This window comes from Trachurus japonicus, chromosome 22 (genome assembly GCF_045865225.1).
Source record: "Trachurus japonicus isolate A0001 chromosome 22, Traja_1.0".
Lineage (NCBI taxonomy): Eukaryota > Metazoa > Chordata > Actinopteri > Carangiformes > Carangidae > Trachurus > Trachurus japonicus.
The window spans coordinates 8235637-8250828 of record NC_140928.1 but is presented as its reverse complement, the minus strand read 5'-3'; the positions used below and the strand labels follow the sequence as shown (position 1 = coordinate 8250828).

At 40.2% G+C, this 15192-nt stretch overlaps 2 protein-coding genes across 7 annotated transcripts in view; both read right to left on the bottom strand.

Moving 5' to 3' along the window:
• Positions 1-3143: 3143 nt before the first annotated feature.
• On the bottom strand, positions 3144-9133 carry slc2a2 (solute carrier family 2 member 2). The gene is made up of 12 exons (XM_085766695.1): positions 9105-9133; positions 8484-8579; positions 7353-7561; positions 7093-7217; positions 6729-6844; positions 6463-6625; positions 5674-5780; positions 5007-5087; positions 4632-4736; positions 4417-4518; positions 3815-4018; positions 3144-3729 (listed from the first exon to the last, which is right to left on the bottom strand). The coding sequence occupies exons 1-12, from the start codon at positions 9117-9119 to the stop codon at positions 3529-3531; spliced, it is 1524 nt and encodes a 507-aa protein (XP_085622821.1). The 5' UTR covers positions 9120-9133; the 3' UTR covers positions 3144-3528.
• A 552-nt stretch (positions 9134-9685) lies between these two features.
• The window catches only part of LOC146963411 (traf2 and NCK-interacting protein kinase-like), a 61666-nt gene continuing 56159 nt past the window's right edge, over positions 9686-15192 (bottom strand). For all 6 annotated transcript variants that reach the window (XM_085766685.1, XM_085766683.1, XM_085766686.1 and 3 more), the window contains 3 exons: positions 13633-13792; positions 12813-12952; positions 9686-12542 (listed from right to left, as the gene is read on the bottom strand). In XM_085766685.1, coding sequence (XP_085622811.1) covers positions 12459-12542; positions 12813-12952; positions 13633-13792 — 384 coding nt within the window. In that variant the 3' untranslated portion in view covers positions 9686-12458. The remainder of the gene's footprint in view (positions 12543-12812; positions 12953-13632; positions 13793-15192) is intronic.

Below are 15192 nucleotides of genomic sequence, written 5' to 3'. Positions count from 1 at the left end.
CTAATGATCCAGGTAGGATAGGTGATAAAAATTAAGTATGAGTAATATAAAGTATGAAAAGTGATGTTTCACTGCCATCTAGTGGGCAGTTGAGGTAAAACCCTGTTAAACATCAATGAATCTGAAACCACCAGAGTAGCACCAAGCATCAAGTACTGCAACATTGACTGATTACAATGTGTTATGAAATGTAGTTTACTTTGTTTGACATATTTTATCTGATTAAACACAAGAGTAAAACTGGCTTGAGGGAAACAACAACTGTGCCTTGACTGATCCACACACCAATTAGATGACCTGGTGTCTGAATCTGCATGCTTTTGCCAGGTACTATGAAGATGTACTGTACAGGTAACTTAATTGTCTATAGTGTAAAGAGCAAAAAATAAAATAAAAAAATTGAGAAATTTTTCAGGAAATAATTTGTAGACCTCACAGGTCATCCTCTGTTCACACAAAATTAAACGCTATGAGCTGTAAAATGAAGATAAGGCAAGATCCCATAATTATGTCTTTACAACAGTCAATCATGAACCTTCAAATAATTTCAGAGCAGCAGTCACAAAGCGTCACTGATACCCGGGGGTCTGAACTCTTCCTGAACCTACCCCTTCATACAGTACAGTCTATATAAGAATGAGTTTCCTTTTCTTTGAAGCTCCGATATACCCAAGTGCATTGTGCCCAAGTTCTGCTTTTTGACATTCTGCCGTTGTGTTATTTCATCTCAGAAAGTTTAGGATTTCCTGAGGACTTTGCTGATCTGGACCGTGGAGCTGTGTCACATCAAGGACTGCCTAATGAAGGGTGAAGGTGCAGCACGAATCAACAGCTTGAGGTGCAAGGTGAGACTGCAGGTGAGATAAACCATGGTTTTTGGAGGTTTTTGAGTGTGTAACAGGAATACTGAAAGCAGCTCAAAGCACTGAAATACAGTCAGGGTATCTTGAGTGCAGCATTCATATTGCATTCTCAGTGTCTTCTTTCCATAGATTTTTTTAAGTAGGCTATGTGTCCTCTACTAAAGAACAGACATGAAGATATGCATAATAACACTGGGTCCAGCAGAATGGTCTGTTGCATAACTGGCAGTAAAAGGTTTAATATACAGAGGTGGTGGTCTCTTGGGGGCTTAAAACCTTTTTAACAACCCTCCATGTGTTGATTACTTAAATATTAATTTAACAAACAATTTCAATATAGGCCTACCTGTTTCAAAATAAATATACATGGACAGCGGAAATGAAACCCCACAGTAGGCCTACTTATGTCATCTCCCTCTGTCCACCCCGCCATATTGGGTTTCCTATGAAAATGGAAACTCTGCATTACTGATAGGCCAAGTAGCCTACTGTTTAGTCCGCCAGCCCCGGAGCAAACATGTAGCTAAACAAACTTCTGAACGTCTCATTCGTCGAATTAAAATGTTTGTTTATGTCCCATCACATCCAAAAGCATCTGTAGTCAAAATAAACTTTATCAACTTACAGTGTCCTTCCTTGCCCTCTCATGGTCTTCTGGAGTCTATCCACGGTTCTCCGGTCGGTGAGGACAGTCGACATGGTGGCCCCCAAAAAACCGAGACTGAATTTCATACACCTACTGTATAGCGTGCCCACGGTGGTTTGCGGTGAAACTTCGCGCCATTTTTTTTCCAAAATCTCGCGAGCTTTCGAATGGTATGTCACCTATGAGATTTTCTGCTTCTTCATCATGGAACTAAGTAGACATGCTAGTAGAAATCAATAATAGTTTGTAGCCCGGATAATCAAATTTACTGAAACAAACAAACAAACAAATAAATAAATAAATAAAAACACCCAAAATCTGCTGACATCAGTCATTTTGCACTCACACCCCCCATTGTCCCAGATCCTATAGCCTGTGAAGCCAACAAGAACGGGTAGTTCAAAATTAGAGGATCATTGACAAGATGTATGGTAGTAATTAGTGTTGCACAACACAGGCGACAGCATCTCAGTAATTGGAAGGAAGTGCATCTGACCTTGAGGATAGACACATGATGTAACAAGGCATAAATATGGCTTAAGGAGATCATGTTAGGGTTGTAGAGATGGAGGGTAAATATTCCTTATTTAACATATTCCTATGAAAACGTATCAACTTGCATAAAGACCGTAATTCATTAGCATTCTCTTTGGCTGGTTATCTCTATTAACATTAAAAAAAAAAAAGACAAGGTACCTTCGGCTGTCAGAGTCAGTGAGACTGGAATGAAAAAATATTTAACAGGTTTTCATAGGTATATGTTTTCAGCTTGTTATTAAGCAAGCAGGTAGCCTAATTAACAGCAAAACCATGAATAAAGAACTTATGTGTTGTGAACTTGTGAAGAGGAACACTGGGTCACTGTCAATGTTAAGATGAACATATTGACATTGTATTGACTAAAAGAAATTACAAAACTAATTTAATTTCTCAGGCCACAGAAACTCACCATAAAGACTTCCTCAGATGAAATCTTTCTGTTTTCATGTCTACATTGTCCATCAATTTAAATGTTGTATAGATTCTTCTTGAACAGAAGCAAACAATTCATTTATTGTAAGACACTAAAGAAATAAGTTCATTTTCAGCAGGTACAGTGCTATTTAGTTTATACCTATTTAAAATAGAAATAGCTTCTTCTGTGGAGCAATAAATGGAAGTACTACAACTCTGCAAGTTCCTCATGTTTTCTCAGGGCTGTTAAGCTAGGGGCAAAATTGCAATGTTCTCTGGGGAAAAGCTGACACCTCCTACTTGTAATTAGCCTTGAATTAGTCTAGGAGCGTTGCCTGGGGCTGTGGGAGAGAATGTGTCTTAGGGTAAATGGACTTGTCCTGAAGACACAGTGAATTTCCTCCAGTATCTGTTCATCACCAGACTGCTCGCTCTGACTGTTTTTGCATGGATCTTTGAAAAAGCCACAAGGACATCCTAAAACTAGTGCAAACACAAGTTTTCACTTTTCTTTAAGATCCAATCCAGACATGTGATATGTGACTCTTTTTTTTTTTTTTGACAAAAAATTACCTTGTTAAAAATGACATTACCCATTTTTCACAATTTCACAATGGTTGTTTCAAGTTTACACATCACAGAGGTTTGATTTCACAAAGTCACAAGCCTTGAAAACAAAATACATTTGTGAGGATGGAAAACTTTATTTCAACAGGGACAATGGTGAAGTGATCCATGAGTATATAACCATATCATATTATAATTATATTTTATTTTCCTTCAAATATAAGAACAGCTTAATTTCCTGGTTCAATTACTGTAATTGCACTTTCATTTTCAAATGTGTAGAACTAGAATCTTGTAAAATCTACTTTTGGCCACTCGAGGGCACCAGCCAATTGAAAATACATCTGGTCATGCTTGGGGCTAGGTAGGTAGCATCAGGAAAACAGATGCTTTCAGTGGCCAAGCTGAAGTTATTGTGTATGTTAATACTAGCATAGTTTGAATAGGTAGTATATACTGTAACACTGCATGGCATATATCCATTGACAAGTTTCTGCTTTATGCATCTGTGGATGTTTTGAGCTGTTGTAGTTCATTGTCTTTGGCCGTCTCTGGCAGCTTTTTCCGTCCCTTTTGGAAGACAGCAGCAATCTCTTCAAGACTTTTGCCCTTGGTCTCAGGGACTCGGAAGTAGATAAACACAGTGAAACCAAGAAGCAGCACAGCAAACAGGATGAACACATAACAACCCAACCAGGCCTGAAAAAGAAAATGAAACAAAAAATAAGACAAGACCTATGAATTAAGCACATGTTGCACAAGTGTGTCTTTTTAGTCTCCCTACCTCTATATACGGAAAGGTCATGCCTATGATGAAATTGCTGGTCCAGTTGCAGCAGCCGGCAAGAGCGATGGCTGCCGGCCGAGGTCCTTGGCTGAACAGTTCAGCAACTATGAACCATGGTATAGGACCAGGACCAATTTCAAAGAAACTCACAAAGAGGAAGATGGCCGACAGGCTGACGTAGCTCATCCAGGAGAATTCATTCTGGAAGGAAGAGCACATCAGTCAAGAGAGACAGTTTCATGTCAGGGTGAGTTCCTGGTTACTGAAAGTTATCAAATGCTGGTTGAGAAGTATTGTATAATCTCTCATAAAGGTTTTCATATTTCAGGATCTGACTTTACTCATTATGCAAACCTTTATTAAATATTTGATGTATAGAAACCTTTGCAAATGAACCTGACAGCTGTTGCAGTGAGAGTAACACAAGATTTTGCTGGAAATCAATCAGAAAAAGTGGCGCTGCTAAAGAAATTAAGTCAAAATCAGAATCTGTTTGGCCAAGTAAATTTGTTGCAAAAACAGTAAATATGGTAAAAGGAAAAACATGAACAAAGACTGCTGTTGACAGTCTAAAGCTTTTAAAAGCTGATGGCACAAACCTGGAATCGCATGCCCACTGTCATGGCAACTGCACAGCAACACATCCCTCCCAGACCAACAAGGGTCAGTGTCCGCCTGCCAGCCCTGTCCACCAGTGCAACCTGGAACACATTAGAGTACTGTTTATCTCTGTGTGAGAGTGTCTACACATGTAAGTGAGGAAAATCCACGTGTGTTTGTGCATTTGTTTCTGAATTTCCCATCTTTTACTCACAGACACCATAGTGAAGACTGTGTTAATGACTCCAACTCCTATAGTGGCGTAGACTGGCTGAGCGACACCAGCCGCACCAAAGATAGCCGTTGAGTAATAGAATATCTTGAAAACAAAAAAAGCATAAAAATGTCCATAAACTAAAATATAAACAAACCATTTCTGTTTTGTTTTGTGTTTTTGTTTTGCTCAGGTGGAGTGGCACATGCCTTTTACTAAACACTCATATTCTTTTAATGGAGAGGCAAAACATTTAGCCACTTCTGCACTAGTTCCTGTTGATATGGCACATACAGTATATCCTTACAATGAAACTAACATTAAAAATAAGAGTAAGAGACATAGAAATGCTGAGCTGAAATTCATTTCACTCACTGCGTTGATGCCAGAGAACTGTTGGGAGAGGTGCATCATCAGAGCAACAAACAGCTGCTGTCTGTACACAGAGGAGCGGATCTTCAAGAGAATACAGAACGACAAAAAGTGCTGTCACTGTGTTGGTTTTTGTAAGTACACGTCTCAAATGCACATTACTTTTTGTTAACTTCTTACCAGATGTTGAGTGTATTTTTTGTCCTATCTTCCCTCCCCTTAAACTAATTAGAGTATGCTAATTGGAGCCTAGCTACTAGAATATGCATGCAATAGCAAACAACATCATGTTTCTTCCATTGTGTGCATTAATACATTAAATGTGCATTTGTTGCATTTGCTGTGACAGAAAATGAACTTCTCATAAATCAAATATCCTTAAAAACTAAAGTAAGTTATTACATCACTTATCTAGCCAATGACCTAACATTAACTGTCATTACATGAGATCATTAGTGTATTTTGGGTTGCTGATTGATCTGAACAGTTCAGAGGTTGTCTGTATCTGCCCTGAGGAAGAATATAATGCTGCACTTATTGTGACTGCTACTGTGTAATGAGAGAGTTTCAAACACATAGTTAACAATGTAATTTTAAGGTGAAGCAAACAAAAATATTAAAGTAGTTGTAAATATACTGTATATATTAAGCTGATCTTAGAGAGATCTACCAAAGAAAGTATAGAGATCCTGGGCTCCTTGTCCGCCTCCGCTTTCTCTCTCCGCATCTCCTCCAGATCAGAAGTTGCATCATACGGCCCCTTCAGACGATACAGACCTGCAACAAAACATTGAGCGATGCAGTAGGTTTCAAACCATTTCCTCAGTGAAGAAATAGCAGCACTATAAAACAGCCGATAACTATTAAAAGCATTGCTTAATGTTATTTACTTTGGCAAAAGTGTGCAGATACTGTCTATTGTGAAATATAATTGAATTAATAGTACATGTCTAGTACATTGTTGCTGAGAGATGAAAAACTTGACAGCACTTCCATGTCTGTGAACAGCCATTTAGCTTAGCTTAGCATGGAAATAGTGGGAAACATATAGGTTGGCTTCATCCCAAAGTAACAAATATGCACACAAGCACATTAAAGCAAAGTAATTAACACATTATATCTTGTTTGTTTAAACCACAAATGGGAATGTCAAAGTGTTAGATTTACATTTTGTTTAATGGGATTGAACATAATGAGGTATCGTGTGGTGTAAGGTATCAAGTTAACTGGCAGCTATTTACCAAACAGACGTGATAGTGGTGTTGATGTCCTCATGTAACTCTGAGAAGAGAGCAACCAAGCCTATTTCCCAAAATGTTGGAGTATGGCTTTGAAGTACCCTGCGTAGCCTATGGGCTATGTACTGTAATTTTCTGAGTCACTGAGTGTGTAGTGTTGTGGTGAATAAGAGCACTAGAGAAAAAGGATGACACGGAGAGTGTCTGTGTGTAATTCTTACTTTTTTTCGCCTCTTGCTCTTTGCCCAATAGAATATAAAGATACCTCGGGCTCTCAGGGCACAGAGGCAGCAGCATGGTTTGTAATATAGCTGGAGCTCCAGACAGACCAAGTAACAGTGGCCACATGTCGTCGTTACCAAGCACAAAGTCCAAGCCAATTACCTACATCCACATCCACGCACAGAAAACACGCATGAGTGATTTAAGTAATATGTTTAGTGTGTCATCAAGCTAGATCTGCTGTGTTTGTGTGAGAGCACCTCACCTGGCTGATGAGGATGCCAATGACAATAGCCAGCTGGTGTAATGTTCCCAGAGCCCCTCTGTAAGCCTTGGGTGCAATCTCTCCAATGTACATAGGCACTAATCCAGATGTTAAACCTAAAAAAAAACACATCATGAGCCAACCAACATCCACTTTGTGATGCATGACAATATACAGTATGTACACCTACTCAATCTTTTGGCTATATGGTATAAGATATGACCATATTTGTTCATTTTCTCTTAGAAAATAAACAAAATGATCATTATGGGCAGTATTGCTAAGGATAATGAGGCCAACCTGCCTTTCCTCACACAATGAAATTATGAGTTAATTGAAAGTTATAGCATGAGCTGTATTGTACCGCAGTAAAAGCCCATAACAGCACGGCCTGTGATGACCATAATGTGAGGTTTCCACATCCTGCACAGACCCATCAGCAGTCCAGCAGCTATTGCCAGAACATTGACCATGAGCATGCCTTTAACCCTGCAAGACACAGACAGAGAGGTGGCAGAGACGGATACAGCGAAAGTGTATGTGCACCGTGGCATTCAGTTATGAATCCAAACTTCATCTGTTCACCATTGCTTTATTATATATCATTGTATCTTCCTTCCTTACCTCCCTCTTAGGTCTCCCACAAATCCCACCAAGAACGAGGATAACATGCCACCGATGGAAAAGATGGCCACTGACAACGACCAATATATGGTGACATCAGGGTGAGATCCTTCCTCTGGGATCTGTTCTCCTCCTGTGGTATTATCCGGGAGGACAGCAGATCTCTCTGACCAGACCCCCAGGGCTATGGCATAGTTTTTTTCAATGACCTATGACACAGAAGTGTTTACAATACAGTATAAAACACATTTTAGTTTTTTAAAACAAAAATGTGTTTGATTGCTCAAATTATGTTAAATTCAATTTAATATAACTGTGTTTCAGTGGCACATTTGATTTGTTGGCTTTGCATGTCCTAGTTATGTCTAACTTAGTTATTTCTAATTCCAGGCAACTTATTTTTCTACTAGTCAACCAATTACATTAGCAAACTGAATTGTGCACACATACCTACCAATCAGGGACAATCCTCTTTAACCTGAACATATGGAGCAACATCTATGTCAGCTTGAAGATTTGGACTTTGCCTCATTAGCTATACATCTTAATCAACAACCATCACATCATACCAGAAGTTATTTATCAAGGAAGGCTTCAGCAGCAGCACCTCCAAATCTGTGGTGATGTAGTCTACTATGCCAGTGTAACATATTTAACAGCATCAGCCAAAGCTCAAGGAAAACCAACAGATGTGAGCTTTCATGCCCATAAAAGTTCTAGCTTTTAATTGACCAGTTATAGTACTGGGTGAAAAGAGAAAGAGAAACCAGAGCTATAAGAAAGAAGAAGGACAATGCCATCTGACCAGACAGGAGGAGGATGTCTACACCAGGGTGAGCACTGTGCTGACTTTAAACAGGGGATTAATGCTACATGTGCCAGCAAAGAGACTTCATCAGGAGATCCATTCTGATTTGTTGCCATTATTGGATATTAGAGACTACCAGTTAGCTTTCAAACAATTCTTGGACGGCTATACAAGAAGAAAAATCAAGGGGAACTTTCTTTTTCTGGGTAACAGGTAAAGGTAAGTCTGTTTGGTCTTTCAGAATGTTCTATTCTCTCCAGTGATTATAATTACTGCCAATGAGGCAGTAAAGAAGCAAAACATGTGTTAATGTGTTAATGTACCTTCTGCGGTGCATTGATGACTCCAAGACTGTAGCCATACTGCAGGGACCCCAGGGCTGCTGTGAACACAGCCACAGCCAGCGTACCTGTAAACTGCTGCAGGGGCAACAGGTCATCAGTTTGATAAAGACACACACGCAAACACACACACATACACATACAGTACACTGGTGAATGAACAAACTCACAACTTAGTTTGCACATGCACACAACCAAGGACATCACTCAGCTTTAAACTCAGATATTGCAGTCACAATTTTAAGTGCATTTAGATGGTGGACTGCCGTAGAAGTGCTGACAAGCATAAAGTACATGAAAATGCTTAATGAATTCAAATGTTTCAGCTCAGATCTTGTTGTGGCAGATACGCCAGATATCATGACAGAGTCCTGAATAATGATAATGCAGCACACACAAACACATCAATGAAAACCACTGCACAACTACTGTAGTAGTGCTTGAAACGTCATATCTCAGCAGTTCCATACATCCAAGTAGTCACCACAGGAAAGCAACACATTTGCAAATGTTCCACACACGAGTCAGATTGAAGAGTTTGCATGTGTAAACATTTATAACAGTAAATTTAAAAGGTGAATTTGTCAGGGATTTTTCTCCTACCTTCCCGGAGTCCATGATGGGTCCAGAGTGTCAGCCAGGAGGTTGGTAATGATCAATGGAGCCACATGCTCGATCACGCCGTGTCCACTCTCTAATCGACACACAAGCCAACTTGCACATGGATACACACATTAGGTATAACACTGACAGTACTCTTAAACATCAATTTTATCCATACACAAACACACGCTTATATATATAAAATAATATTCAGTTTAACAGTCTGAAATCTATGTATGGAAACTCTTCATGATCTCAGATGTAATTATTGTTGCATGCAGTGACTTTATAGACAATACATTTTACTGTAAGTGTGTATTGCACTTTAAAATGCAATAAAAAATGACTGTGTTGCATTGTGTTCTTATACAGTGTCAGTGATATTTAGACATTATTCTTTATCTCTCTCTCTGACTCTCTCTGTATCCCTCTCACAAACACACTGTTAATGATATACCTAAGGGGCGGACAAAGTCTGAGGGTCGAGGCTACAGAATGTGCTACACTTGCAAGAATAAAGGGCTCCCTCATCAACACATCCACACGGATAAAAAAAAATAAAACACACAGTTCCAGTGGCATAATGCTCTAGTTTCATTTATTTCTCTCTTACAGCATCTCTTTTACAAAACAAATAAATCCCAAAACAGGACATTAGTAATGCTCTTTCAAAATAAAGAAAACAAGAAAGAAACAGAATAAAGAATACAGTGGTTTTGTCTTTGAAAGGAGAGTTCTCAGTGTAATGACCATCATCATTTTTCCCCAATTGGAAGAGTGATTTCCACAATGGACAAACAGAGTAATAATGCCCCCATTCACGCTTGTTCATTTATCATACAGTACACACAGGTGCATGCGTGCACACACACACACACACGCACACCAACACTCACGTACGCACACCCACAGGGAAGACGGTGGTTTTCTTCAGCCCAGTTCTTTATTGCTAAATGTTAGCCTGCTCCCCTTACAGAGATCAGTGAGCCTAACTTTGCAGCTCTGCAGGAACAGCTACTGCATGGATGTGTAAAAAACTAAAATAATAATAATAATTTAACAGAAAAAAAAAATGTATTTCAAATGATCTTTCCATAAATTGGGAATGAGTCTATTTTTTTGTGCCACCTCTAGTTTGTTCACCATAGGCCAACATACTGCCACATGTGCAGGAAGAAAAAGGACCAATCTGCATGACATCGCTCTCCGACATGGACGAGTTTGCATGAACTCCTCCGTCCTCGGTAGTGTTATAAATTTAATACAATATGTATTAATGATCGAGCTGTTCTAAATATTAAGAAATGGCAAAGTTTTTGTCATCAAATATTCAGTTATACTCCTTTCAAAGAATAAATCAATCTCAAAGTTAATGTACATCTCTATTAGAAGAGACAAATAACATCAGCAACGTGTTAAAGTTAGATAATAACACACAAACACACACCAAAAGAGAAAAAAAACAACAACCGTGTAAAATAACCGTATAGGCAATAAAAAGATTAATTATAACGTGAGTGATAATCTCTTGGCCTCATTTTAGTTTTGCTTACATCATGCTAGGCACTGTACAAACAGTTAGGAGCCAAAAATCAGAATCAGAAGAGCCAATCAGCAGAGGAGCACAATTCAAGAAAAGAAAAAAAAGACACAACACACTTCAACAATGAGTGCTTTGACGTGCACACACAATATTCGGGACAGCAGCTCATATCCTGTGGAGCTCATACTCATAAGCTCTTTAAATGCATCTTCATATCTGAGTGAGGAGCGAGAACATTATTGTGTTAAAAGGAAAAAAAAAAGAAATCAACCACTAATATTGCCTATTTTTCTTTAAATGCATGGTGTTCATTTACACCAACTCATAAACTTCATTCTAAGAAGGTAATATTGTAAATCTTGCTTGTAAACACGCTCAGTGTTGCTTTGTTCGCATTAAGGTAGAAGTTCACGCAGAGACAGAATTACTCGGGTCCACTCTTGGTGGACTTTAAGTTCAGCGCCCCACTTTGATTCAAACTTGATTTGAGCGGGACTGATTTCAACATCAAGTCAAACACACCCACGCTTGTGCACACACAATTAAGCACGCATTCATACAGTACACACGTTATCACACACATACACACTCCTGATTTCAGAGACACATGTGCTGTACATTTCATCAAGCTTCAAAGACTGACTGACTCCAAACTGTTGCACAGGAGAAAAAAAAAAAAAAAGTAAAGAAAAGAAAAGAACGAAAAATAAACAATGAACCGAATGACGCTCTCATTGTTCATTTAATATTACAGTATATCTGATGCAGCACCTTCAGAGTTTAAAGAGTGAAAACGGGGAGAGGAGAGTGACGGCGATGACTGGGAGGAGGGGGAAGAGGAAGAAAGGGAGTGAAAGGACAGAATAGACCAGTGATTTCATTTTAAAGGGACACAGACATCATCTTTGCATACTATTCCGACCCGCCTGTGACAGCGGAGTCTCATCGCATCTCTATCAGCGAAATGCGATCGAACACTAAAAATCACAATTCCGTTTACTCAGAACCCGAAAAAGATAGCGAGAGCAGGAAGTGGAGGAGGAGGAGGAGGACTGACGGAGGAGAAAGAAAATCAATCAGGCTGTCTGCATTCACCGCAGACACCCGGAGTAGATTTGTCATCTCTCAGCTGCCCTCCCCTGCACTGTCGTATTCAGAAGCGTACATTTAAATTTATATTAAATCTCATTCATCTATTCTTCCTCTGTCCCTTGAGGTGCAGTTCTCAAGGGAATGAGCCCACACGTGGCAGACAGGAAGGGAGGGGAAGTGGAGGGCATACGTGTCAATGATGACTAGATCCAGCAGGAGAGAGGGGAAGGAGCAGAGGAAGCCAGGACATGAGGAAGAAGGGGAAGAGTGACAGAAGGGGAGAGAGGTGTAAAGTGTATCTACTACTTGCACGCACGTTTGAATGCACTGGTCTGTTTGGAGTGACAGACTAAAGGGGGAGAGAGAGTTACAGACAGACAGACAGACACATAAAGAGGGTCAGGAGAGAATATTTGGAAAAGTCAGTGGCACCAGTTTGCCAGTCAGTTGAGTAACGATGGCTTCTGCATGACCCGGCATAATCTAGGGTGACACGTCTCTTCATTTGTTGTTTTTCTCTACGTTTACTTTGTTGTTGTTGTTATTGTTTTTTGTTTTTTTCTCTACACCATGTTTGTCTCTCCAGTGTTAATAGAGTTCACTTGTGGCCCTGGCGGGCGGTCGGGTTCGTTAGTGAGATGTGCTGTCGTGGGGCCAAATGTGGGTCGCCGGGGCCGGCCAATGGGAGAGTGAGGCAGAGTGGATTGTGGGAGGAGCCATCACCAGTTCATCATAGAGTTTCTGTTGAGGGTCATGAAGAAAACTTGGCTGCTACCTCCCGAGCGCACTGATGCAAAGAATACCTAGAGAGAGAGAGAGGGAGATAATATTACAAACAAATCAGTTTAAATTTTTCTCTTAGGATTTTTTTTTTCAGTTAATACCATGTATTATGTTTTCTGATGAAACTGTTTAGGTCTGTTATCCAGACCAAGATCTGTGTTAAGAAACAAAGAAAACTCTGTGTATGCCTGTGTACAGAGGCAGTGATGAAAACACCACTTTGGTAAACCGGTTGCAAATCAAGACCAGAGCAAACCAAGTCTTTGTCTATATTTGGGATTGTGTTTTACCTTGTCGTTCCGCTCACAGAGGAACTTAAGTCTCTGGGCTCTCTTGTGCATAAAGACTCCATCCAGATGACCTGTCTCCACAGAGCGGATCTCTATGGCTTTCTCACCCCAGCCCATAATCTGATTAGAATGGATATAGGCTGGAAAGACAAAAACAAAAGAGAGTCACAATTGTTAGTGTGGGGAAAAAACAATATTTGTGCTGTATATTATTTTGCCAGCAAATAAATACACAACAGAAATGGCTTATTACTTTTTGCACTGGTTACTTTCTTTCAGCCTTGCAACAGCAGTAGATTGCTTAACATTAAGATCTCACATGCACATTGTACATTTTTATATGAGACTGTAATACCACTAAGGGCCACAGGGGGGCAGTAAAATACAAATGATTAAGTGATATTTCCGGTTCCAACATTGCTCATCATTTCTTTGCTTACTCACTACATTTTCCTTTTAGTCACGTTCATGTAATTTCCATTTATCTTTTCTCACACTTTTGCACTCAACCCCCCCCCTCCCCTTTGCTTCCTGTTTAGCAGCTCTGCCCTTCCCGTGGACGCTGAATGTGAATTTTGAATGTAATTAAACTTTAACTGAACCCCCCTGCATAAGCTGATCAGATACCTCACAGCACTTCTGATTCGTATCACAACCCACATATAATACAGGTATATATAAATCAGTGCTGCCACAACACCGTAGTTTGTCTTTGAACCAAATATCTCCTGGGGTGTTTTACTGTAATGGCCCCTGTGTTATAAAAAGCCATTGCACATATTGTGTAAACACACCGGCGGGGAGGACATACAGTACATACCAACAGAGGTAGGCATCTCTCCCCACTGGAGCACCACGTCCTTGGTGATTCGACCGTAGGTGTTGACGTAGACGCCCTCGTCCTCGTAACACAGCAGCATTTCCATCCCATCAGTCTTAGGCAGCACCACGATGGCATGGGGCGTCACCTGGCTCTGGATCTAATACAGATGCACACCCGCAAAACATTTCACAGGCTTTAATCTAATCTGTCAAATTTAATCACAATCTACATTAGATTAAAACATTACAGAGTTTTTGACATAGCCATTTAATGCAACAGAATTTGGCTGGCTCTGGTGGCAGGGTTTTTGTTTTTTTGTTGTTTTTTTAGACCGGCTTGCATTCTGTAATCCTGTAAAGGGCAAGTTTGTGAACACTGACAAGCCCGGCAAATATCAGGAGCAGCCGTGCATTGAGAAGTTTAAACTTTTCAATTGTTACCTGAGAGGTACCCTCCCCCCCGGCATGAGCACAACAGACAAACTACAGCAATTTTCTCTTTTCTCTCAACTATAATTAACAGAAATCAGAGAAGGAGGGAGCGGTTACACAGCACGCGCATCCGACTCGATTCTGTGCACTCGACTCGACCCAAAGCGTTGCCCAGAGACCAGCCACATTTTCTGTGCGAACAGGCTATCACCAGGTAATGACTTAGCACTACACACTTCGGGAGCACAACAAGGGATCGTATCAGCACAACAAATGGGTGATAAGGTGGTGGAAAAAAAACTCATCTTAGCCCAAGGGAAGCTGTGTTCACACAAGAACTCTTATTACCACACATCTGCTCACACTGAGGTCTGGTAAGGACAAGCAAAGTCTTCGAAATGCAGTTTAGCTGAGAGGAACTTTGGCACTGGTTGTGTTATTTTTTTTTTTTACAATTTGTTGTGGCGTCAGTGAACACATCTTTCTCTTCTCACAGTCATGTGATGTCTGCCCGTGGGTAAGATGAGTTTATTCACACAAACTCATTTCTAACTAAAGTTATCCATTAATGTCTCTACACTAATGAACTGCACTGCACATAGACACACGTAGCGGCTTCTGTGTATCCACTATGGAGGGTTTTTTTGTTGTGTTTTTTTTTTTTTTTAACTAAAGATCTATTGATCTACTCTAAAGGGTGGATGGCAGGATGTCACCTTCATCTTTTTGGCACACTGGAAGAGAAGTTGGCAGGAGAGGAGAGAGAGAGGAAGCGTGGGTGAAAGGTGGAAGCAGGAAAAGACAGTCACCTCACAGTTACAGTATGAACATGTGCAGTCTGGGCTATAAGATTTGGATTTGGTCATTTATACTTATACTGGATTAAAAGAGAGTTTGGCTGAACAGCGTTTGGACTTACTGGAGGAAGAGCATGCCATCAGTGACACCGGCAGGGAGCAAACTAATCTGCATGCACGTCTCATAATTGATTTGCATTCAAGCGTGCAACAGGACAAGTACTGATGGTCTACCTAGCTGCCATGAGTGATTGAGGGACTCTCTGAATGCTCTTTGGATGCCCTTTGCTGCAAAGGGAAATTTGGAAGCAGCCTCCTCTACTACCTTG